The following is a 26,778-nucleotide window of genomic DNA, read 5'->3' as shown; positions in this document are numbered from 1 at the left end:
TCATTTTCCAGGCTCTTTTCTAAATCTAACCTTTGTAGTAGGCCAATAGTTCATGAATTGTCTCTCTTTTTTTCCTAAAAGGAACTTTACATTTTCTTCAATTTTTTTCAGTCTTTTGATTTTTTTTGATGGAATCTTGGTGTCTCAGAGATCCATTGGTTTGTATTTATCCAATTTTAATTTTTGAAGTTTTATTTTCATCAGTTTGTTTTTGTTTTTCCTTTTGCAGTGGGGTAACTTTCTCTTTTTACTGAGTTGTGTTCCCATGTTGGGGAATAGTTCCATTTGAGTTTTCGGTGAGTTGCATACCTTTTCCATTCGGTTGATTTTTTTTGAATAGTTGCATTCTTTTTCTAGTTGGTGAGTTTTACTTTTAAGGTAGTTGATTTCTTTGATCAATTTTTCATAATATTCCTACATGACTCATTTCTTTTTTCATTCTCTATTTTTTGTTTTATTAATTGTTTTTTAAATTCTTTGAGGTCAGAGGTTTGGGTCTAATTCATAGACTTTGAAACTTTTAATGTAAGAAATTTTTCCCTACATTTTTCTTCTGAGTTTTTATCATCTCTACCTGTATAGTAGCTTTCCACAGTTAGCACTCTTTAGTTTTTTCTCTCATTTTTATTGTTTGGACTCTGCCTCTGTGTAGAGGCTTCATTTAGCATTGTGTGGGGAAAAGTCCCAGGAGCGTACTAGCTTCACACCACAATCTTGGCTATGCCCTGGAAGTCTCCAACCCCTTTACTTTACAGGGGAAAATCAGGGAGATTCATGACATGTCTAATATCATCTAGGTAGTAAGCATCAGAGGTGAGATCTGAACCCAGAGCCAATTTTCTTTCCACTTTTCATTTTGGAGTTATATATCTCTTTTGGAAAAGGACAGATAAGACACAAGATGATATCCTGTGGGGCAGCTAGGTAGTGCAGTGGATAGAACACTGGCCCTGGAGTCAGGAGGATCTGAGTTCAAATGTGACCCTCAGACATTTAATCACTACTTAGCTGTGTGACCTTGGCCAAGTCGCGTAACCCCATTGACTTGTAAAAAACACACAAAAAAAGAGAAGACATGCTTTAACCTGAAGAAAATACAGACATTGGAATGTCAGATGGCATCTGCTTTCTCCTGCTAATGACGTCTCAGTTTCTTCATATGTGAAAGGAAGATTTGAAAATATGTAATATCTAAATCTTTGATCCTAGAAATGCAGCAATGTGATTCATTTCTCCTTCCAGTGTGGTATGTGAGGGATGCCTGCCTCTCCAGCTCTAACTGTGAAATTGTATTTTGGCCTTGTTGAGCTCTGAATGCTTCTAGATGTCAGAGAAAATTATCGGGATCAAGAGTGGTGGGGAACTATCTGTACTAGAAATCGAGAAGACCCTCCACCCAACAACATTAAACTGTCATCTGATTGGGAAATTCCTAGCAAATGGCTGAAAAAAAGGTCTTAGCTGGAGGCTCCAGATTCTTGTGATTCCTCCCTGGCTGTATTACATCTCACGCTATTCTCTTCTGCAAAGGCAGAAGGATCTACTTCTACTGACCTCCTCTCTGTGTTTGTCTTCCATAAACATGGCATTCACAGGTAGCATTTCCTTTTAAAAGGTGAATTTCTTGATGGCAAGAACCACTTTTGCTATCCTTTGTATCCACAGGACTTAGCATTGAAGTCACTGGAGGTGACTTCTCTTGTGATTAACTTAATGAGTGATCCTCTGCATTTGGTTTCTTCTCTGACTTAACATTTCCTACGACCTTAAATCAAAACTTGGTCTTTATGGCATGAGTTCAAAGTCCCACCTTTCCTTTCTCTCAGGTATGAGCCTAACAGTACTTATTCAATCTTCCCATCTTGTCCAAACTGTTGTTTGCTTTATAATTTCATTAGTAATAATGTATGCACTTTTTGGGGGGCTTTGTAAAAGGCAATGGGCTTAAGTGAGTTGCCCAGTGTCACACAGCTAGGTTATTATTGTGTCTGAGGCTGGATTTGAACTCAGGTTCTCCTGACTCCAGGATGAGTGCTTTATCCACTGTGGCACCTAGATACCCTAATCTATACACTCTTAAGACTACCAAATGCAAATGATCTGAAATACCATAATTCCTTTTACTTATTGTTACCTCATTTCTTTCTTTGACGTGAAACAATTCCTCACAGTATTTTCCTGAAGAGAAGTTCTCTAATCTAGTCTGGAAAAAAATTGATGTCTCTCTTCAGCATTTAATTTTATTCTATTTCCACTAAAGACATTAATTAGTTTTAAGAAAGAAACCAAATATTTCTTGATTTAGAACCTGCCTATTCACATGTGAGACAGCATTTTTCTAAACACTGGGGGTTCAAATGAAAAGTCAGACATGATTTGATGTCAGTGAGGTCACATTCTAAGTGAGGAGAGGACACATATGAAAGATTCTAGTGCAAGTCAGGCAGAAAGCACGCATGCTCCATAGGCAGAGGCAGAAAAGTCATGCACTTCAGTCCCATCAATATCCATGGTGTCTACAATGGAGCAGCCAATGTGACAAGTATTGAACAAACTGTTGTTGCTGTTTGTCCTTTGTTCTCATGACATCAAGGAGGTGATTTCATGACAAGCAAATGACTTGGATTTGAGTAAGGGGGTGCTGTGCAAGTCACTAGAGTCACTTTCTTCTCCAGATTCCTCAGAGTCCAATGGTGAGATGTGAATCAGCATGACTACAAATGGCCCTGGATGTGAGGCAATCAGAGTTGAGTGACTTGCCCAAGGTCACACAGCTATGAAGTGTCAAGTGTCTGAGGCTTCATTCTACCTTCTGATGGCAAGATTAATGCTCTGTCCACTGCACTACCTGTAAATAGAATTTATCAAGAATAATATGGAAAGAATTCCTATTGTCACTTGTCTATTTCACATGGTCCCATTTGTGAACATAGATGTAGCTGTTAACTGAATATATTCTGGTCACATTTTAAGCGAAATATGTCTCTTCTAGAACGTAGAGATGTTAGAAGTGTATGATGTTAAACCAAGATGGAGAAAATCTAAGGCTCAGGAAACTTAGTAGCTGTGTCGTCTTCAGCTGAGTTATCTCAGAAGACCAGTTTGTCACCTGTATGAAAATCACGAAAAATGTGATTGTCATCGTATTATAAATGTAGATCGCTAAAATGGATTCAAACTAATTGAGCATTTGCGTTGCAGATCTATTTCTTAAAAAACTTATGTCAATAATGCAATAGGGACACTTCTTTCAAAAGATAGAGATTAGTAATAGTGAATTCCTGTGATTTTCAGAGAGCTCTTTACTAAAGGTTTTAGCAGCACAAACTCCAGTGTTTCCAACAATTTATTTGGAGTTGCAAAAAGAACCAGCTGAAATTTGTTAATGTAAAGCTGGTTAAATCTAGATGTCTTAAATGGATATTATTATCTAAACCTGTTATGCCTCTGGCAGGAGCTTTTAGGCACTCTCCTAGACTAAATTGTGCCTTTGGAGTTCACTCTTCTCTTTATCCCTTCTTGGGTGTTCCTTTCTGGCCTCAGTAGGATCACATAACATTTGGGAATAAAGATGCATCCCAGTAACCCAGCACTGGAGGCAAGGATGGAGAAGATCTCTACAACCACCATGGTCTTGCCCTTGGTACTCTGGTATGTGGGAAGGAATGAGATCCAAACACTGCAGAACACCAGCATACTGAATGTGATGAACTTGGCTTCATTGAAGGTATCAGGAAGGCTTCTGGCCAGGAAAGCCACAGTAAAGCTGCCTAAGGCTAGGAAGCCCATGTAGCCCAGGACACAATAGAAGGCAATATCAGAGCCTTCATTACATTGAATGATGATGTGACCAGGTTCAGAGTATGGGTCTGTATCTGGGAAGGGGGGAGAAGTTCCAAGCCAGATGCCACAGAGAATCACTTGAATCCCAGAACAGATGAACACAACAGAATTTGCCACTCTAGAAAGTACCCACAACCTGATTCTACTCCCAGGTCGCGTGACTCTGAAGGCCAGAACCACCATGATGGTTTTTGCCAAAATGCAGGACACAGACACAGTGAACACAACACCAAAAGTTGCTTGTCTGAGGAGGCAGGTGGCTGTAGTGGGACGACCAAGGAACAGCAAGGAGCAGAGGAAACAAAAGTTGAGGGAGACAAGAAGAGTATAACTGAGTGCCCTGTTATTGGCCTTGACTATGGGAGTGTCTCGAAACTTCACAAATACCCAGAGAACCAGGTTTGTCAGGAGAGTGAAAGAAAAAGCTATTGATAGCAAAAGCATCCCCAAAGGTTCTCCAACATCCAGGAAGGTCACAGACTTAGGGACGCACTGATCTCTATTCTTATTTGGATACTCATCTCCTGGGCACTTTTCACAGCTGTCCACATCTGAAGAGGAAAGAAACAAAATGAGATCCTACATTTTGCAAGAGGATCTACTTGTGCTGACCTGCCCTCTGTGTTTGCCTTCTTTAAATAGGATATTCACATATGGCTTCTCCTAGTAAAACATAAATTGTTTGAGGGCAAGAACCACTTTTGCCATCCTATGTGTCCCTAGGACTTAGCATTGAAGTCACTGGAGTTGGCTTTTCTTGTGATTAACTTAATGAATGATCCAAGATGGCGACCCAATAAGCAAAGGTTTCTAGAACCAGCTTAGCACTAACAAGACTCCATGAGGTGATGTGTTATATAAGCTTCACTATTTCATTAATATAAAAATGAAAATAGACTGAGTGCAAATCACTGAGGGATGTCATCATGAATTGAGTTCTCTACAATCAAAGAAGAGTCTTTATGTTTCCCTTACTTTCCTTGTATAGTGGAGTTCTTTTCATAATCAGACAGATCTTCACTAACACATAAATCATTTTCCTAGCTGAGAATTTGTTGTTTGGTTTTGCTTTTTAAAATTAGACTCTGCTTTCACCCAGATAAAACACCTTTCTCACGTCTCTACCTTGACTTTGGAGGCAGCTAGGAACTAAGAAGACTTGAGTTTAGATAGCCCACCTCAGAAATGAGCCTGAAAATATAACCTACCCGTTTGTGTCCATTTCCTCATGTGTAAAACAGACCTTACATCACCTGAGGTACTGTTGAGCATCAAATAAAATAACATTTGGAAAGTGTTTGTGAACTTTCCAGAAAAACATAAGTGCTAGACCATGACATTTGTTCTTCTTTCTTGAGGAAGACCATGATCAATGGAGCTAATGCCTTGACAAACTCATAATTTGGAGGTGAATGAGGGAATGCTGTACTGAGTCACCAATCTCACTTTCTCCTTCAGAGTCATCTGGGTCCAATGGTCAGATAGGAGATGACTGGAGATAGCTCTGGATGTGAGTTAAGTAGGATTAAATGACTTGCCCAAGGTCACACATCTACCAAGTACCAAGTATCTGAGATCAGAATCAAACTCCCATTGTTGTGACTCCAAGACTGGTGTTCTACACACTGCCCTACTCCATGTGGGCAGAAGTGTCTTTTCTGAACAGTGTGATCTTAGAGTGGTGATTCTCAACCTAAGATCCAGAGACCCCAAGTAGGCTCATGGGTGAATTTTAGAAGGTCCAAAAACTGTGATTTAAAAAAATCATTTTTCCTAACATAATTAGAAATGTATTATTTCCTACATTTTAAATTTAAGGAAACCCAATGCTCTAAGAAAGGTCATTGCCTACCCAATAGCCATGAAACATAAAGTGCTAAGAACATAGAAAAGTGTCTTGAGTCACAGAGATATAAGCCCTGGGGCATACTGTGGGGAGATAGGACTAACCCAAAGTCTTCCCTGATTAAACCATTCTGTTCCTCTCTGGAGTCTTGATTGTGTCATGTGCTCTTCTGATTCTCTGACTTGCTATGTGAAATAAATACTGTGGTTTAATAGAAAGAGTGGTAGACCTGAAGTCAGGACACAGGGCCATTCAGAAGGCTTCTCAGGCCAGATCAGGTGTGAGAGAGATCTCTACCGATTCCATAAATAAAATGAGCCATCTGAAAGAAATGATGAGGAAGGTCCCTTTTGCATGTAAGATTCTCTAATCAGTCCTATAGGGAATCAAAGCTTGAGTGATGCATCTTCCAATCAGGCTGAGTTCTCTGCAAACCATCGCAACGCCTTCCAGAAAAGAGTGAACATATAAAGCATTTCACTTAGAGAAAGTCACACTCCTCCGCAGGAAGCCTTGAAACAAGAACCACTCTACTAGAAGTTAGTTTTCTGCTATCTCTCTCATGCTCCCTTTCCAACCATAACCTGCTTCACTAGAATTCTCTCCCAAATTCCTTCAGGCCTAACAATATCACTTTCAGTACATATTCCATCTTCATCTTAAAATCACCCCATCTCCAAATCACTCTCTATCCCTTAGATTCCCAACTGGAGATCATCCTGCCTGGTTCTCATATGCTCTTCAGGCTTTCTTCCTAACTGAACCCACTTCAGTGCAGTCACTTCCTTCAGCCCTTCCTCCTTTAAACGTTCTATCCAAGAAGAAATCCAGCATTCAAAACCACTGACAACCACAGCTAAATCTTACCAACTTCATTAAGGGGATGATAAGTTTTTAACAACTGACTTATAGGAGAAAATGTCTGCATAACCCCCTTGTAAGTTTAATATACATTATTAACCTTTTCTACATTCCTTTCTTAAGTCCATTTGATGACTCAACCAAACCCAATTTGTAATACTGGTCAATTTCTTCTGTATAATAGCTCACATGAAAAATGACATTATGTATATTATACATATGTACAGATGATTGATTATATTTTACATAATTTGTGATATACTGTTCTCAGAGTGTCATTATTTCCAACTACGTTAACTTCTCTCATAGTAGCCTTTACTGTCCTTGGTAGGTTTTATCTGTTACTTGGTAGTGATGTCTCTGTGGGTTGTATGTGGCTCCAAAAGCCCCACACTGCTCCATGCCAAAATGATTCTAAGGGAAATCACCTGCATATACTTACCCATTTGATTGGAAATCTGCCCCTCTGGACACTGAGTACAGCTGAAGCAGCAGATGGGCTCTCCTTCCTCCCTTGTCTTCCTGTATCCAGGGCCACAGCTGTCACTGCACACAGATCGGGGAACCTGTCCCATTCACAAGAGAGTGGGAAGTACCCCCTTCACTAAGGAGATCTTGATGGTGGCTGATACAGGCCACGAAAATGAATCCACTAAAACATCTCTGCCTATTTCTACCTGTTTCTTTTGTCAATGGAGATCAGTAGTGGAAAGTTAAGGGGATCTCCTTTCTGGTCTCTCTGTACATAACTGAAACATTGACTAAAACTTGAATTGTGAGGATCTGAGGATCTTTGGATCTCCTAGATTCTCTTAGGACAATGATATTCTGTAATATAACCTGGTTTATTCTATGGTGATCCAAGTTGCTGAATGAAAGACTTGTGATACACCCCTATTATGTTTATTTTTCTATAATACTCCATTCCTAAGGTGCTAGGATAGGAATGAATTGACTGTCCCATGACAGGAAGGCGCTCAATGATACTCATCTCTCCAGAGTATAAGTGCTGTGCTCTGTCTCTTGTCAGTCCATGTGGAAATAGATAAGCTACTTACTTCAAGAAGAAGGTGATACTGATGAGAAAACTTGCTTCTCAGTCCTGGCATCCCCAGACATTCAGACTATTTGCAACCCTCTTGTTGAGAAAGGAATGCTGTTCAATTATTATGTTTCAAAAGGGAGCAACTGGCCAACACTTTATCTGCTTTCTATCTGGGGGAGAGGCGAGTGACAACTCCTCTGGTAAAGTAAAGCCTTCAAACCCATGCCACCTGTGTCCCCCCAGGTGGGCAGTGAGCACAAGCCCCTGTGTTTTGCTTCTTTCCATTTCTTCTTTTCTATTTAAATGCAGGAGTCTTGGGAATTATGAGTTTCACAAGGTTCAGAATGTAAGCTACCATATATTCAGTCCTGAAAGTCTAGATGAGAGTTTTGATTCATCAGGGAAGCAACATAGCCCTGAGGAAGAAGTCATAAATCCATCTATAGTAGAGGCAAAGGTGTGTCCAGTCCTGATTCTGACCATATTTAAAATATGGTTGGTTAGAGCAAATGGTTTTAGAAACTATTTTAAACTTGGGCCCTTTATGCCATGTGGTATTGCTAGGGAAAATATTTGTACCCTAATTTTTCTAGGTTTTCTTGGTAAATATTACTTAGTAAAGGCTAATTTATATTCATTTACATAACAATAGTGGGTAATTTTGATCCCTGGAAATTTATATTTTGGGGGGGAATATTAAAATCAAAATGTGATGCAGCTATCAAAAATGTTACCCAGACACCTCCGGGGATCCCTTGGAGCCCAGAGGTTAGATATTGTAGCCTCGCACTAGAAACTCTAACTCTTCAGTGTGCACCATGACATAAGATGGTCTTGAACAGTCAATATGAATGAGGAGGTAATGGAAACGCAGTCTAGAAACAGCTCATCAGGCATTTGGCCAGTGGAGGAAAATGTAAATCGAACTTCATTTTGGTAACTGACTTGTTTTTAAAGAAAATGAAATTTTAATAATTGAATATCATGTGCTTTGTTCTGTTCTCAGAAATTATGGCTTTTTCTTTTTTTCTGCTTGGGGAGGTCATTTTCCATAGCGGGTCTCTCAGCATTGACTTTGACCACTGAGCTGGCTCCACATAGTTGACCCCTTTTACAATGTTGCTTTTAATGTGGACAATGGTATCCTAGTCCTGCTCCCTTCATTCAGCATCTGTTCAATGATTTCCAAGTCTTTCTAAAGTCCAGATAATGATTTCTTACAAAACAACAGTATTCTTTAACTTCTTGTACCATAACTTGCTCGGCATAATAGCTCAGATTGATAAGTTTTTCCTCAGTTTCCATTCTCTGCCACTACCAAGAGAAGTGTTATATTTTTATCCATATGGGTCTTTTCCTTGTTTTATGATCTCATGGAATAGAGTTCTAGTAGTGGAATTTCTGGAACAAAGAGTATGTACAGTTTTATTGCCATTTGGGCATCTTCACCAGTAGGACATTAGAACCTCAGTTTTCACATATCTCCAACATTGATCATTTTCCATTTTGGTCACCTTAATCCATCTAAGAGGTGAGATGTGCTACCTCAGAGTTGTCTTCATTTCCATTTCTCTAATAAATAAAATGATTTGAAGCATTTTTTTCATTTGACTATAGATATCTTTAATTTCTTCATCTGAAATATTATCATTCTTTTCCTTTGACCATTTATCAACTGGACAAAGACTTGCATTCTTCGAGATTTGATTCAGCTCTCTATATATTTATAAATGAGTACTCTTTCAGATGCATTATTTCTGAAAATTGTCTTCAGTATTCTGCATTCTTTCTTTTTTTTTAGGTTTTTTTTTTGCAAGGCAAACGGTGTTAAGTGGCTTGCCCAAGGCCACACAGCTAGATAATTATTAAGTGTCTGAGACCTGATTTGAACGCAGGTACTCCTGACTCCAAGGCTGGTGCTTTATCCACTACGCCACCTAGCCTCCCTCTGCATTCTTTCTAATGTTGACCTCATTGCTTTTTTGTCCAAAACCCTTTTAATTTAATTTCATAATATTGAAATCATCCACTTTGCAATTTATCATAAACTTGGGCAAAACTTCTCCAATTTCCAAAGATCTGACAGATGCATTATTTCTTATTCTCATATCTGGCTCATGATATCACCCATTCTTTTTTAATCCTGTACTCATTTTGACCTTATTTTGGCTAGGATGCAAGATGTTGGTCTATGACTGCTTCCTGCTATTTATTATATTTTCCAGTTTTCAGAGCACTTCTTCTCTAATAGTGAGTTCTGGGGCAGCTAGGTGGCGAGTGGATAGAGCACCAGCTCTGGAGTCAGGAGGACATGAGTTCAAATGTGTTCTCAGATACTTAAAAATGGCCTTGCTGTGTGACCTTGGGCAAGTCACTTAACCCCCATTGCCTTGAATAAACAAAGAAACAAAAGAACAAATAAATCAATAATACTGAGTTCTTATCCCAGTAGGTACATCTAGTCTCTGGGCTTAGCAAACACTAGTTAACTAGAATCATTTACTACTATTTCTCTTGTTTTTTATTCTATTCCACTGATGTACTTCTCTATTTCTCAGCCAGCTCCAGACAGTTTTGATGACCGCTGGTTTATGATATAGTATAAGCTCTGATAGAGCTGGGCGACCTAACTGTGCATTTTTAAAATTATTCCCTTGTTATTCTTGTCCTTTTGCGGCTCCAGATTAATTTCATTACTATGTTTTTGAACTCTGTAAAATATTTTTTGATAGTTTTATTTATATGTCACATAATAAGTAATTAAATTTAGGTAGAATTATCATTAGTATTCCATTACTCATTATTATTATTCCAATTGTCATCATTATTATTATTCCATTCCAATGATTATTCCATTACTATTATTCCAAATGGACATATCCCCACTTATTTAGATCTGGTTTTCTAAGTGAGAAAAGTGTTTTGTAATTCTGTTCACATAGTGTCTGGGTTTCTCTTGGGAGGAAAATTCCCCCAAATTTGATGTTGTCTATACTTGCTTTAAATCTTTTAGATTTAGATCTTTTGCTGTTGGCATCATCTGAATCATTTCCTTAACTCAACTGAAGTGAATGAAAGTTTCAGTGTCATGCATCAAGAAGCAGGTAAGGGAATAAGGACATAAGGACATAAGGACATAAGAAAAACAGCTTGGGAGCAAGAGGTCCTTTGGCTGATGGTTTTTATTTTTTTAGGTTTTTGTAAGGCAATGGGGTTAAGTAAGTTGCCCCAGGCCACACAGCTAGGTCATTATTAAGTGTCTGAGGATCATATTTGAACTCAGGTTCTCCTGACTCCAGGGCCAGTGCCCTCTCCACTGTGCCACCTAGCTGCCCCCAGTGGCACTTTCTGGATCTTATTTTCCTTTTCTGTGAAATAAAGAGACAGACAAAGGGAACTTTACAATCCTTCTCGGTCCTAACTTCTGTGATGCTATCACATTGTTGGAAATTTAATAGGCATTTTTTTCACCCAAGAACCTGCCTCAAAAACAAAAGAAACAAAAGAAACTGGCTAAGATTTTCTTGTAGAAATATTGACTGTTTAGTGTGGTAAATGTAGTGAGACTTGTTCTTATCACAGTACATTTAAGTTTATGGGCAAATCATCTCTGACCTTTTCTTTTAAAAAGCCCCAATCGATGCCTTCTTTGCACATGAAGAAATCTTGACCAGCTGGAGCATTGGGAATAAAGTGACCCACTTTTACCAGGAATTCCGTGTCGTTCAGAAAGGTCACATAGTTTCTGATATCATAGTGAGCCTCAGAGCTTCTTTTCTCATCCACGAATACTTGGTCACCAGCACTGTTGTTAAACTGAACATCCTTGAGAAAGGAGTGGAGCTGAAAGGGAAGACAAGTGTCTGTCACTTATTGATGTCAGGGTTATCCAAGAAGCAGGACCTCAGGACTATGCCAGAGGCTGGTAAACTGAGGTTTGTGCCACTGTTTGAGGAATGATAAATTTGAATGGAATTCTATCTCACTCACTTATAAGGTCAGTATCCTCAGGCAAGTTATTTATCTTCTCTCTCATCTTCTCTACTTTTTTTTTTAACAAGGCAGTGGGGTTAAGTGGCTTGCCCAAGGCCACACAGCTAGGTAAGTATTAAGTGTCTGAGGCTGGATTTGAACTCAGGTACTCTGACTCCAGGGCCAGTGCTCTATCCACTGCACCACCTACCTGCCCCTTCATCTTCTCTACTTCTTTGAAAAATTTGATATTAATACTTAATAAGATTATATATCAAAGTACCTTGGAGATCCTAAAGGATTATAATAATGACAGCTACTATTGTTAAATTGAATGGCCTTGAGAAAGGAGTGGAGCTGAAAGGGAAGTCTCTGTCATTAATTGATATTGAAAAAGTCAGACCTCAGTACTATGCCAGAGATGCTGGTGAACTGAGCTTTGTGTCACTGTTTGGAGGGATGATATCTTGATGTGGAATTCTAACTCACACATCCTCAGGCCACTTACTAATCCTCTTTCTTGTTATCTCTACTTGTTTCCTCTATAAACCTGGATAATGACATCAAACAATCCATCAAAGTGCCTTGGAGATCTTAAAAGGCTCTAATAACAATAGTTATCCTGCTTAATTGTCCACAACACATTTTCTTCCAATTAAACTGGAAAGTGATCAACACAATCAGAAAAGGAATTTTGGTCATTGGGAGGAAATCTGTGCATTGAAAAATGATGTGCTTTGGGATATGCCATGATCTTGGTGATTGCTGGTTCATAGTTAACATACATACTTGGAAGGGAAATGTTATTCATAAGGAATAAGATAGAACATCAGTTTGGTCAACAATTTTATGTAAACATGTGGAACAGGAAAATATGCTGGATGCCTAGTCATCTCTCCCTGATACTCCGTGTCCACAAAATTTGAGATTTGAAAATCTCTGAATGACAGTTATCTAACATAAATTTACATCATTCCCTCTGGCATGATGATCACGTACTTAGCAAACTTCATTTCATCTTAAACGTTTTTCTCATTCCTTTTATCTTCTCTCCTGCACTGAAACTTTGCTGTCTTTGTTACCATTTCTCTTTCTCACTAAACTTTCTCCCATATCTCCCAATTTTCTGGGGAGGTCAGAACTCCCCTTGCTCCCTTTGCTACTTATAGAACCAAATGCTAGAAAATTTCCAAACCAGGTTGTCTGAGTGATTTTCATTGTATTCCTAAGTTTGAGTTTAGTTCCAGCTTCTTAAAAGAGCAGAGGAAAAAAAGCAACATAGTTCAAATGAATTATTATGGTTTTCTAGGCAATGTAACATGTTATTAGATTATATTTGTATTTATGACGCATTCACATGTAAAGGTATAAGCTTGTTTTCTTCATTAGAAGTTTAGTTCCTTGGGGCAAAGAGGTGGCACAGTGAATAGAGAACATTCCTGGAGTCAGGAGAACCTGAGGATCAAACCGGGCCTCAGACATTTACCAATTGCCTGTGTGACCTTGGGCAAGTCACTTGTCTTAAAAAATAAAATTTTAAGAAAAGAAATTTAATTCCTTGAAGAAAAGAACAGTTTTTTTCATCCCTTCTTTCTAACCCTTTTAATATTCAGCTAATGCTTAATAAAAGTTGACTGACTGAATGATTTGAAAGCAAGAACTGTGTGATTCTTTGTACTTTATTCCCAGTATATTTTACAGTGTCTGGCACAAAGAAGACACTTATTTATTTAAAGAAATGGACATTGATTGACTTGCTAGAAATGAGAGCCTTTAGGACAGCAAGGTGATGGAATAGATGGAATGGTAGGTCTGAAATTGTTAGGATTTGAGTTCAAATCCAGACTCAACACTTGACACTTCCTAGTTATCTGACACTAAAGTCATACAAAGATAAAAAAATGGGAAAACATATGTCACTTTACTTATATAGCGAAAACAAATTTGCTCCTAGAGAATAGATCCCTTCTGACCATTTTCCCTAGCCATGCATCTGTACTGAGAAACTGGAACTCTTTAGAATTTAAACAAATTGGACAAGTCTGATGGTCATAAATTATTGGGCAAATCATCTTTCCCAGGAGATTGCCCAGCCTGCAGAGAGAAGGATTTGGAAAATTAATAGAATGGTCACTGTATGTTAATGTTAAGTTTTTCACTGACCTGGCCCAGTCTTGTTTCTGAAAGAGTTGTCACAGTGAACGATCTGGGAGGTTGCCAGTCTAAGAGCTGAGGCCACCAGGGAGAAGAATTTGGAAGTTTCTTCCCAGTCAAAGATTAACTTTTTGCTCTTTTGGTAGGAGCCCAGAAGTTCTCCAGAAAGGGAGTGCAACTCAGTCTGGACATGGAGGTGATGATGAATTAAGCTGCCATCATAGTATAAGCCCAAGACATCCCAAAACATGATATAGCCAACAGAACCACCATACTATTGGAGAAGCCACAGACACAGGCTGCATGCTAGTCAGATCATTTACAAAATTGGTCACAAAAGCTTTGTGAAGCTTCTATGAGGAAAGAACATTAAGGATGAGCAATCTAAGGTGAAATGGGACATGACCTCCGGTGTGTCACATGAGCATTGGCTTCTGAATTTAGCCCACTTTGTGCATGGACACAGTGTGAATTTGTAGGAAAATTTATCCTGGTGTTCCTAAAGGGTTCAATGAGAGAGCTGGAATGCTAGCCCATAAAAGAAATGAAGAGGGGAAGTGTCTCTGCAAAATAGTAATAACTTCATAGTAATAAGTCTTGATCATGTTACATTTAAGATGTGTACGTGACACCCACTTGAGTGTCCAATAGACTCTGAATAGGAAAATTGGAGGTCAACAGAGAAGCTAGAACTGGATAAGAAAATTCTGGAAACTTCTGCAGAGACCATGGGAGCTAATGCACTCACCAAGTGAAGTATTATGGGAGAGAAGAGACAAAAGCTCAGGACAGAGCCCTGGCAGTCATTCAAGTTTATCACAAGAGGATCAGCATTCCATAAAGTCAGTAGAAGACTAGAGGATAGATTGTCAGTATGTCAGCAACCACCAAGCATTGAGTATGCCCTTACGGTGTGTCAGAACTTCTGCTAAATGTGGATTCACCCAGAAAGGCAAAGACCTTCTGAGCTTCTAGTGTTGGAGGAAACAACATGGAAACAATTATATACCAAAAGAAGATATGTATACAGGTAAAAATGAGCATAATTCCCAGAGGGAAGTCAGTCACATTAAAATGGGATTAGCAAAGTTTTCCCATAGAAAGGTGAATTTTGGCCTGGATTTGAAGGAAAGAAAGAGGGAGACCATGTCTGGCATGAGGGAACAGACAATAAAAAAAAGCTTGTAATAGGGAGATGGAGTATTTTGAGGGAGGAATTGTAAAGAGGTCAGTGTCACTTGGTCTCAAAGTACATGAAAGTGAGGATTTAGATGTAAAAAAGAATGGAAAATTATGGATCATCCACATGGTAAAGGGTTTTAAATGAAAAATAGAGACGTTCAATTTGATATTGGAAGTGAAATGAAAAGAGTGAGTTAGAATTAATAAAATGAAATGTAATAGAGATAGAAAGCAAAGTGTTTCTTGTGTTCAAAACGTGATCTTCACAACTATAATAAGGATGAAACTATTGTAAACAGAGAAGTAATAGTTCTTTTAAAAACATCCTAAGTTTTAGCTGGATACAGGCACACACACACATACTCACACACACACACACACACACACACACACACACACACAAACACCTATGTTCCATGTGACTGTGGGTATGTGTGTCTCTATTCTGCATGTGTATAAGTATAAAGACTATGATTAGAAAGACCACAAGGGCTGAAACTAGCTTAAAGTGGATGGAGAAAGAGAAAACTTCCAGAATATGAGTTTTGTGATAGTTCCACTGTACGCTTCCCTGATCAGATCACTTGTGGAGAGAAGACCCTACTGGAAGTTTCATCCAAAATATCAGGACTCAGCATTGGACAGAACCAATTCTTAAGGAAACCTTACCTGCCATGGATGAGGCACCCAACTTTCTCCAGTTACCTCAGATGTAAACTCTGATGTCCTCAGAAGCATTTCATGAAGGACCCAAGCCACAGCATAGACAGCATTGTAGAGGGTATAACTCTGGATAGACATGGCCATGTCAAAAAAGAATATGGGCAAATCCTCCAAGGTAGTATTTGGAGCACACTGCTCTAGCTCCATGTCTTTATATTTATCCTGGCACTGAAAAGCCGACAACCAGAACTCCTTAAGGATGATATCCTCTGGGTCCTTATTGGGACTCACTGTTTTGAGAAAAGACTCAAAACCAGGAACCTCACTGGTCATGTATGTAAAAGTGAGAGCTCCATGGAAATTGTAATTATCAACATAGTTGGGTCTCATGGTGATGTCCCAGTGAGAAGTGGCGATCCACACCTTATATGTTGGGAAAAGGGGAATTTGTGAATGTCTCAGAACCATTAATGAATCTGTATCCCCATGAATCACAATTATTCTGGCTGCAGATCCTACAATCCTGGGCATGAAGTCCATTTCTGATTCTCCATGTCGTCTCTCACTGACAGGAATCTTCTCTGTGAAGGATGCACAGACTTCATGCTTTGCCATCTCCCCTGTCACTTCCTGAAGGAATTCCTCACCCCTGAGATCATCTGTGGTCACCAGACCTACCCAGGTCCATTTAAAATGTACCAATAACTGGACTATACCCCAGGGCAAGAAGGAGTCCTTGGGAGCCATCTGGTAGAGGAAAGGAAACTGGATCTTGTCATTCAGGATTGGATCAAAAGGGCCAAAGCTGAGCTGGACATTAGAGAAACATGGGGAATGTTAATGACAAACTCTCATTAAGCCATCCTTTATCTCTTGGGAGAAATCCTGGGGATTTTAGAGCTCTCTTCTTTTTTACAGGGAAACTTTAATCAGGCCAAATTTCCATTTTCATCCCTCTCATTGAATATTTTGTGTGATAAAGAAAGATTCTCTGATTCTTCAGTTGTGCCTAATGTAGTTAAAAGGTCTTCTCCATCCTTCCCAAATAGAATATGACCCATTCTTTGCCTTGACTAGGTTGTTAGAGTAACATGGTTCGGTTTGAACTTCATGGGTGACATGGTTTTATGGAAACAAAAACATTTAGATTAGGTGTGTTGTGCATGTTGCACATGTTTTAGAGGTCACAGGATGAGCCTGCACCTTTTTCTATATAAAAGTTGTAATTAAAAATATATAATCTAATAGTTTATTCTTTGACATTGGACAATATATGTTTCCTTCGACTATATGGCTTCTTTCAAAGAAACTTGGGAATGAGTATTTTAAAGTCTTTAGCTGTATACCACTGTTGTGTCTTTGATGTTTTAAATATTATTTAAAATGTTCTTTTACTGAATATGTATCTGTGAACATCAACCATTAAAGAAACTGGCTGCAATGGGCACGATTCCCTATGTAAAGATTAAACCTCACAATCAATTAAACAGCTACATGCTACCAACATAAAAGCAATACACATGAATCATAGAGAACATAAGCAATGAAATTTTCCTCAACTGCTCTATGATGGCGATTATAATTTGATCTTAGTAAATTCCCAAAGGAGCAAAATCAAAATACAATTTGCAATGACTGGACCATGCACTGAACCCTGTATTTGTGGCACGCTCTCAGGGAACATTTGCCAAACTCTCCCTTATCTGCAATGTTGGTTCTACAAAGTCTGGTTCAAACTAACCACTCTCTCTCTCATTTCCCAAGATGGAACTCAAGGAAGAGATTGTGAGGCTTTCTAAGTATTTCAGTCATAGGTCCCAAATATTATTTTTCTCATTGATTATGCTCTGTACTTACTTACCTTTCACGAATGGTATTTTCTAGGTGGTTTTAGCAACGATAGTTAATTGTATATACATAGGATTCTATCTATACACATATATTCTTCTAGAATCTCTTCTGTCACTTCATTGGCATTAGGAATATATAAATTTGAATTGGCAGACAGTCTTTAAATAGAAAATAAATGTGATTTTAAAATTTTGAAAATTTTTTTTGTTTTTTTATTTATTTTTATTTTTTTTAGTATATAGCAAGATTCACTAAACATGTCATGTCAAAATTATCTTAATATCAAACTTTGTGATTAAGCAAAAACTGTAGATATTATTTGCCCATATTTGAACATATTAAAGTCTCACTGAATACTGTCTGAGATCCCAAGCTACGAGGGGTCATAGAGGCCACTGCATTCCACCTTCTAGGAAACTAGGACACTAGTGTTGTGGGAGGTTGTAACTTGCCCACAATAGCAGTCAAACAGGGAATATTTGAACTCTGTCTTCTGAATCCAGTGTAAATGTTCTTTATACCGTAAAAGTTAAATCCTGTAATTTATGTGGAAAAGATGTGACAATGTGGACTAGTCAATAGTACAATTAAAACAAATGGTTGAACTGCTAATAGCAACAATACAACATCAACTTGGACATTCACTCTTGCATCTATGTGAGAGAGTGGATAGATTGCTAGGCCCAGAGTCAAAAAAATTCATCTTTCAGAATACACTCACTTACAATGTGTTGCTTCAGTTTTCTCCTCTATAAAACGAGCTGCAGAAGAAATGGCAAAGAACTTCGAGGTCTTTGCCAAGAAAAACACAAACAGGGTCACGAAGAGTCAGAAACAATTAAAAGGACTGAGCAAGTGCAGCAACAGAAACGCCTTGGAAAGGAGTCTCCACTAGGAAGCTCCAGAAAACCATTATCATTAGCATTTTGCCCATTATCAATGATTAGAGGAAATCCAGATAATGATTCATGTATTAAATTCCCAAACAGCAGAAATGTTAATTCCAACATGGCAGAGGGACGAAGGCTCCAACAAAGTTAAGTAGAAACTTGGGCTAAATCTCTTCCATGGGGTGGCGAGGTGGAGCAGTAGATAGAGAACCAGCCCTGGATTCAGGAGTACCTGAGTTCAAATCTGGCCTCAGACATTTAATAATTACCTAGCTGTGTGGCCTTGGGTAAGCCATTTGCCTTGCAATAACCTAAAAAAAAATCTCTTCCATGAAATAAACCAGAAATTATTGTAAAATATTATACTCAACTGCAGAAAAGATAACTTCTTCAGTACAAGAAGGAAGAGAGGGGCTAAGTAGGCAGCATTTCTAATTAAAAAAGGCCTGAGAGTTGTACTGAACTACAAAATCAATGTGCATTTCCAATGGGTTAACTCAAACCCACACAATGTCACATTATCAATAAGAGACAGAGTATCCCAGATTTGGGAAAATCATGAGAGTCTTCAGAAATCAGACACCATCTTGAGTGAGATGGGCAGTCCTGGAAAGAACAAATACTGGTTTAAAAAGAAAGTTGATTGTCTGGAGATGAACATTCCCAGCCCATCAATCTTCCATTAGCCAGTCTCTTCTCTCTGCCCTATTTCATCTCTTTCATGAATAAACTCACTTCTGCATTCTCCTCCACATTCCATCATTGGAATTCCCTGACCTTCATTGATTTTGACTTAACAGGCCCCAAAGTTTGATTGTTCCCCAAATTTATCACTTTTATTTCTAGGTGTGTGCTCAGGAGTGAAAATTGGGAACCCGTGCTGGCTGGTTCTCTACAAATTCTTCTTATTAGACATCTCAAAAGGAGAAAACAAAGGGCTCATTGCAGGAAGTGGGTCTATTCTACTTTCTACTGGGAATTTTTCACTTCCTACTAGGAATATTCCAAGAATTCCATACACTTCTCTGAATGTCCCTTTGATTCTATTTCCACAAATCTTCTTCCACAGATGTTCCCTTCTGTCATTTCCACCCTTTTAACAAACTATAAACTCGTTTTTACTTCTTGTCTCCCAGCTACTTAGATACCAACTCATGTCCCTCTCCCCACATATGAAAAACAAATCTCAATGACTCCACCCAACCCTAGTAGCTATTGTTCTCTATATCTCTCCTATATTTCCTGAATTGCTTTCTTGATAAATTATTTCCCTTCAACATGTCCTCTTCCTCTCATCCCACTTTTGTCTAAGCTCTCTGTACATAACACCTAAACTATTTATCTGAAAAAGTTCCTGGAAAATCAGCTATGACCTCTTTCTCCAATCTCAAATGTCAAGGTCTCAAATCGAATGGACTTTTGAAAATGTTCATCCAGGTTGACTTCTCTGCAACTTTGGATACTGTTGCTTATTCTCTCTTCCTTTATAGCTTGCATTCTATTGCACTTCTAATGTCCTGGTTCTTCTGGCATCTGATTCTTATATGAATGAGAACCTAACAGAATGACAGAGCTTTCTTAATCTCTTTTGCTGCATATCTCACAAATTTGGGGTGCGGCGAATGAAGCACTGGATCTGGAATTAGGAAGATCTGTGTTCAAATCTATCCCTAGACCCTTGGTGGTCATGGGACCATCAGCCAATCACTTAATGTCTGTGTGCTCCAGTTGGGAATAAAAACAGTACCTGGTTCACAAGGTTGTTGGAAGATTCAAGTGAGATATGTGGAATTAGCACAGTGCAGGCACCCATAGGAGACACTCTCTAAATGCTCAATTCTACCCCAAATCACTTTTCCATAGTGTTAGAGGAATCTAATTCAACTCTGTGTACAATCTGGATGTAGTTCAAAGAGAGCTCCATCCACCTTCTCTAAATTAGAGAGGTCTGGTAAAAGTGGAAAAGGTAGCAGACCCCAAATCACGCACCTGTGGAAACCTGTAGAGGTCAAACAAAGTCCCCATCTGGACAGACAGAGCTGAGGTGGCTCCTCCGATGACAGCCACAGACTTGTCCTGCCTTCTGCAGCTGTAGTTAGGGGCTGGCTGAGTCCGTCCTGTCAGCCACTGCAGGGAGCTCTCCAAGGTCCTCGTATCACTGTGATAGGCATTGTAGATCTGGAATCCCAGGGAAATGTTGGGCAACAGAACAGGGTTCCTGTTGATCTCCTCCACAGCAAACTTGAGGGCCATGGCCTGCTGGAAATTTTTGTGGAGCCACCTGAGAGGGAGAGAATCAGAAACCATTTACAAACCTGAAAAGAGAATCCATTTTAGAAGGAAAGTTTTCTCAGTTCATTTTCTGTTTATAATAATAGCAAGGATAATAACTTTTTTTTTAGATTTTCTTGCATAGCAAATGGGGTTAAGTGGCTTGCCCAAGGCCATGCAGCTAGGTAATTATTAGGTGTCTGGGGCCAGATTTGAACCCGGGTACTCCTGACTCCAGGGCTAGTGTTCTATCCACTGTGCCACTTAGCCGCCCTAAGGATAATTATAATTAACTCTTATATACTGCCAGGCACTTTATTGAGAACCTTACATCTATTATTTCATTTAATATTCACAACAACCATTGGCAATGTGTGTTGTTTTTAATCTGTATTTCACAAATGGAAAACTGAATGGAACAGGTTCCTGATTTATCCAGTTTCACCCAGCCATTAAGTGACATTGACTGGATTTAAAAACAAGTCTTCTTGACTCGAGTTTTGTCCCTTTACAATTACTATACCTTCCTGCCCCAAGCCAGTTGATAATTGCTTCCTCATTCCTATACTCCTTCCCTCATATGATCGCTATGATATTTAAGACTGTTTACTTTCTGCTCCGAATTTGACTGTTTCCAAAGTTCACTCATTTGTTCAACTGGTAAATATTAAGGAAACATTTTGTACTTGCAAAAGACAATGACCATGAAGGTCCTTATTCCTAGAGTAATCTAAGATGCAGTTAAGGAGGCAAGACATGAGCACATACCTTTAGTGCAAGGTATGTGCACATGAATGATACAAAATATGTAGAATAATAAGTACGTTAGAAGGGTTCACTTTGAGATAAAACCATAAGAAAAGACTTCTTGGATTTTGTCATAACCACTGAAGAGAAGTGATTAGTCAATGAACTTTTATCAAACTTTCCGCATAGACCAATAACAGTGTTAGCAGCGAAAATATTTCATAGAAGTTGAAACAGATTCTGAAGACTGAGTGCATAGATAGCTGGGCCTGAACTACTGGACTCAACTCCAGCCTTAGGCCCTGGGTCTGCTTCAGTTCCCTTTTCTGTACCATAGGGATAATAGTAGCATTTACCTGCCAGGATTGCTAAGGAGATCAAGTGAGATCATATTCAAGCATTACATAACACAGGTTTGGGCATACACTTCATAAAGGTTTATTTCCTTCCTTTTTGCTCTCAAGGAGTTTTTGAAGATGGTTAAGAAGGGAGGAGATTGGTGGCTGCTGAATGAGCATCAGGAATACCTGAGTTGAAAACCAGCCTCAGATTTTTATTAACTTTGATGTTGGGCAGGTTACTTAACTTCTGTTTTCTTCAGTTTTTCTCAGCTAAAAAATGGGGACCAATAATAGCACTTCTCTGCCAGGGTGCTTATGAGGATCAAATGAGAAAATAATGGTAAATATCATATAGGAACTCTGTATGTGTGAAGTAAGAATTAAAATCATTATCATTTCTAGGCAGAAGGAAATACCAAATATGAAAGGCAGATAGGGAAAAAGGAAGCCTGGCAAACTTGTACAGGCAGCAAATTTTTGTCAGGCTTTGCCAATGTATCTTCATTTCAAGGCCAGGGTCTTATGTACTCTTCTGTTTCTCTTTCTCCACCTTTTCTCTTTCCTCACTTGAAACCAATATTCTACCAGACAGCTCACAGCTAAGGCCTCTTTGGTTCATTCCAATATTCTCCAATAGCATCACAACATCAAATATTCCTCTATCTGCTCCTACTTTTAAGGAAAATTAGGTGAGCTTTTCTTTGGGAGCAGGGAGGAAGCAGCTAAGGAGAAGAGGCCATCAGTCTGCTCTATTACTCCTGTGTTACAATGACAGTGGAAGGACCTGCAATAAGCAACTCTTTTGCCTCATGGGAAGTTGTTTGGCAGATCTGTAAGAACTGGAGATGCTGTGATCATTCTTAACATGCTTCGTTATCAGCTGTCCCCTTAAGCCCAAAGGTCAATCTCATGCCAAAGATCGTAAGGTAAAATATATAAGAAGAAAGGCTTGAAACTCCGTGGCCTTCTCCACTTTGATTCCTCTAAGCCCTCTCTAATTTTGTCTATTGAGTTTTAAACCAGGTAACAACATTCTCATTCTCAATCGTTCCAATGAAAACAAAGTCAACTTTTTTCCACCTCTCTCAACTTACAAAAACTCTACTTTTCCAAGCTATTGGGTCAAATTCAACCAAGGGATTTTCTTCATTAATCTGCATAGCACAAAATTCAGTTGTTTTCTGAGAGATCAATAAGCTCCAAATTTCTCATTCTCAATTTACTAAAGGCCTACATGATGAAGTCCTCCTTTTCTAAATGACTGAGTTAATGTCAAACCAGGAATTCTCTTCATTAATCTACATTTCACAAAATTCAATGGTTCCCTAGGAGCTCCAACTCTCATTTTTCCAAAAGGTGTTAGCAGCCTGCACTGTCTATTCCTAATCCCCATATAGGAATAAATTCATGAGAAGCATCCTTTTTAAAAAATCTATGAAAATGTTTCCGTAATCACAAAAACCATAGGAGACGCAGTGGCTTGTGTTTTTTTGTTGAAATGCAAGGTGACAAAAGACTTGACTGCCTACTTAATGCAGTTTTGTAAATTAAAAAAAATCATACTTGCCCTCTTTTTTGTCCTATTTCTCTTCCCCTTTCAGAATCTGGAGAGATAGCACTAACTAATGGACAGATCAAGAGAGCTGGATTTCTCTTCCACCCTTCACCAACATTACTTATAAAAATTGCTTTTATGGCAATGTATATTTTAAACAAATTACTGAAATCATAAAATAATTGAATTTAAGAAGATAAAAAAGCACTAATCAGTGTCTTACAAGAAAAAAACATACTTTTTGTATTTTAAACACATGATCTGCTGTGATGTCAATTATATGGGAGGTAAGGTGTGGGGAGGGGCAGAGACAGTTTTCCAGATTATTTAAACATTCTAAAATGACTTGACATGGATCACAAGTTAACCTCCTTTGAGATGATTCACTAAATAGCAACCCTTGCTGTTTACAAACAGATCTGTAGTCTTTTGGCTGAGATGTTAAAGTGCCACCAGAGGAAAAAATGGGCAGTTTTACCTAGAGAAAAAGATCCCTTCTCTGATTATACCAGTCAAACTCACCCCTGGGAGAATCTCATCCTGCGTTTTCAGTTTCCTTCCTTAACAAGCTCATCTCCAAAAATCTCACACAAATGGACATGGAGACAAACAGTCTTAATGACCCAGAAAGTGAAATGTTGAGATTAAAATTTTCTTTTTTTTTTTTTTTTGCTTTAATGTCTCACCTAGTTTGTTCACAGTACCTGGTAGCAAGTCTCATTTTGACATGTCTGAAAACTACACACACACACACACACACACACACACACACACACACACACAGTTTAATTTATGTAACACAACTTGAAAGCAAATATTATAGCTTTAGAGATTCTCTCAAAAAAGTTTTGCCCCAGATTTTAATATTTTATAGCCAGTCCTGAAAGAAATTCAGAATATATTGCAAATACATTTAGGATTTACTAGCAATTAGGTTCATGAACTGAATATAAATCCAGATTTTCCCAGGTATACATTATAAACGTAGGTTTTGGCTGTCTCATCCCCCATACAGCTTGCTTTATATGATCTTTTTCAAGTAGAGGCATCTAAGTGATGATCGGCTTTCCTATATAAGGTAAAATTAGGAAAAAAGCTGCAGTAAACACTGCATGTACCCGTGGATAAACTGAGCCACATAAAACTTCCTTACGGGTTAAAGAAGAGTCAATCACAGCCAGAGTCTGAATAGGGGATGTTCCACATGGAGAAACCTTCTAGGTGAACTCAATGGAGGAGAATTGAAAGACTCTGATTCCATAGGGGTTAACATAACTGTGATGCTTAACAAGGTTCAAGTGACAGCCTCCAGGAGAAATTTAATCATTTTATGAATAAAGTAATCAAGTTACTAATGAAGGAATGGCCACTTGGCCATGTCTCTCATAACCAAAGCCCTATTAATGATGTTCATTTATATACTCAGTGGGTGGCAATCAGCTAGGATTAGCAAATACAATAACATAGATAGGCTATATTAAAATGAAAATTTGGGGGCACATAACTTGGATCACTCAAATTTTGATAGCAGGTACATAGATTTCCATACCACTTGTCTTGATAACAGAGAAAAGCAACCTTTTCCCAGTCCTCTCTGAGCAAACACAATAAGCAGGATTGTGCCCATTAGCCCAAATATAGAAGTTCTTTTACTGTCTGATTAGGTATAAGATTTACCTCACTGGTCAGTATGATGGATAAGGAAATAGAAAAGGGGAAGATCATACATTCTAATTAGTATGAAATATAAGAGAAAATATTCATTCTTCACAACCATCCGGGAGAAACAAACACCTAACCCTAACACTTAAATCAATTAAAAATAAACATCACAGACATTTCTATGGCATGCATTTTATCATCAGTTCTTGATATCCCTAAAGATTCATATTTACTATATCTAGTGTCTAAAGATACTTCATTCCCATCAGGAAATCCAACACATAGGATCCCCCTAGTTCCCAGTCATAGCTCGTTAGAACAGTCAATTCTGGTAAGTTTCCCTAATCTGTATCCCAAAGATTTCCACCCTAGTATCAGTATGGACATGGAAGGGCACAATATAGGAGATGGAATAGTAAGTGACAGAGAATCCTAGTGATCAAAGGAGAAGACACAGAGATAAAATAGATAGGCAATATAGAGATGGATAAACAAAAAAAGAGAAAGAAAAACAGACAAAAACAGGCACAGAAAGAAAGACACAAACAAAAGCAAGCAGACAGTGAAACAGGGAAAAATCAGAAAGATAGGAACAAATGATTAAAGAGATAGAGACATGCATTTTATATATATATATATACATACATACATACATATATACATACATATACAGAGAGAGAGAGAGAGAGAGAGAGAGAGAGAATGCTTTCAAACTTTGTAAGACAAAGGCGGGGGGAAGAAACCTGATTTCATCAAACAACAGCTGGAGGGGGAGAGTGATAATACCCTAAGATTGAGTAACTGGCAATTACCTGTCTGCCACTTTTTAAAAAAATTATCCTTTTGAAAATCCACTCAGTGAGTGTCAACTCTTTCATATAGACAAACACTTACTGATAGCTCCTACAATCCTTGTTAGGCTGACTTGTAAAAAGTGCTGTTCCTTTGCCATCGATCACTTTTACTCCATACAGAGGGAGAAAGCTTCCAAACACCAAGTCTCCATCTCTAGTGAGACTGGGACTGATTTTGTGGAAGCACATGGGCTCCTCTATAATGCTCACAGAAGCAGGAAGCTTCAGGAGCAGTATCAGGAGTAGGGAAGGAAACAGCCAGAAAGTGTCTCTCTGAATAGGAAGCACCATCTCCAAGAACATCAGCCAGAGCCGCAAACCTGAGAGGAGCCAGAGAGTGTCTGAACCAGGGCAATGCCAACTCCTTGAGTGATTGACTAATGGGGAACTGTCCAGCATCTGAAATAGTGCTCATGCACAGTCTTGACTTCATCTATATCTGAGGAAACAAAAAAAGAATCCTAGTCATGGCCTTGTCCAGGACAAGAACAATGATGCAAGACCAAGGGATGATTTTATAGGATTTCCTTTGTTGTTTGTCAGCAGCATTCTGCCTCTCAGAATCCTCATGATTAGACACTGAGAGGGGGCCCTCCCCTGACCTCCCTGCCTCCAAAGAGACATCAGGCTCCCTTGGGAGCTATGATGACTGTCCTTTCTGGAGCATCTCCAGCTGTGTCTCTACATCCATGGGGGAAAGGACATGAAATAATATGTTTTTACCTCTCTTTTCTGTTCTTAGAAGATCTCACACAATGGCTGAAACTTGGAACCTGCTAATTAGCTGGGGATATTTTTAAGTTCCAGCATCATCCCAAGACTGCAGGAAATCTGAGCCTGGCCCATGCTGTTATACAGTGATCCTGGGAGGGGATTTTGAACTACAAAATTGTTTGATTCAGATAGCTGGGCTAAGCAATGACCACTCAGGGCCACTTTTGATCTCTATGCCAGAAGTCACATGTCTCAAGGCTTTTGTACCCACAATATAGAGTAATCCCTTCCTAAATAATATCTTCGAATATATTCATAAATCTCATC

At 38.7% G+C, this 26,778-nt stretch overlaps 1 protein-coding gene across 1 annotated transcript; it reads right to left on the bottom strand.

Moving 5' to 3' along the window:
* Nucleotides 1–3,477: 3,477 nt before the first annotated feature.
* LOC141499663 (vomeronasal type-2 receptor 26-like) lies at nucleotides 3,478–25,989 on the bottom strand. Its single transcript, XM_074202315.1, has 6 exons — nucleotides 25,778–25,989; nucleotides 20,297–20,588; nucleotides 15,573–16,376; nucleotides 11,211–11,438; nucleotides 6,993–7,116; nucleotides 3,478–4,394 (listed from the first exon to the last, which is right to left on the bottom strand). Exons 1-6 carry the CDS (start codon nucleotides 25,924–25,926, stop codon nucleotides 3,478–3,480), a joined length of 2,514 nt encoding a protein of 837 aa, XP_074058416.1. The 5' UTR covers nucleotides 25,927–25,989.
* Nucleotides 25,990–26,778: the final 789 nt, after the last annotated feature.

The sequence above is a fragment of the Macrotis lagotis genome, chromosome X (assembly GCF_037893015.1).
Source record: "Macrotis lagotis isolate mMagLag1 chromosome X, bilby.v1.9.chrom.fasta, whole genome shotgun sequence".
Classification (NCBI taxonomy): domain Eukaryota; kingdom Metazoa; phylum Chordata; class Mammalia; order Peramelemorphia; family Peramelidae; genus Macrotis; species Macrotis lagotis.
Note: the sequence above shows the minus strand (reverse complement) of the source record. Positions and strands in the feature narration are given on the sequence as shown.

Bases quoted from the DNA above. Each gene is read 5' to 3' on its own strand.
- LOC141499663 (XM_074202315.1), bottom strand. From the start codon at position 25,926: ATGTGCTTCCACAAAATCAGTCCCAGTCTCACTAGAGATGGAGACTTG. The intron at 16,377-20,296 runs GTGCGTGATTTG...TCTAATGTCCAG, and splicing joins ACCTCTACAGGTTTCCACAG to CTCAGCTTTGGCCCTTTTGA. The intron at 11,439-15,572 runs GTAAGGTTTCCT...CTTCCCTTTCAG, and splicing joins GGGTGCCTCATCCATGGCAG to CTCCACTCCTTTCTCAAGGA.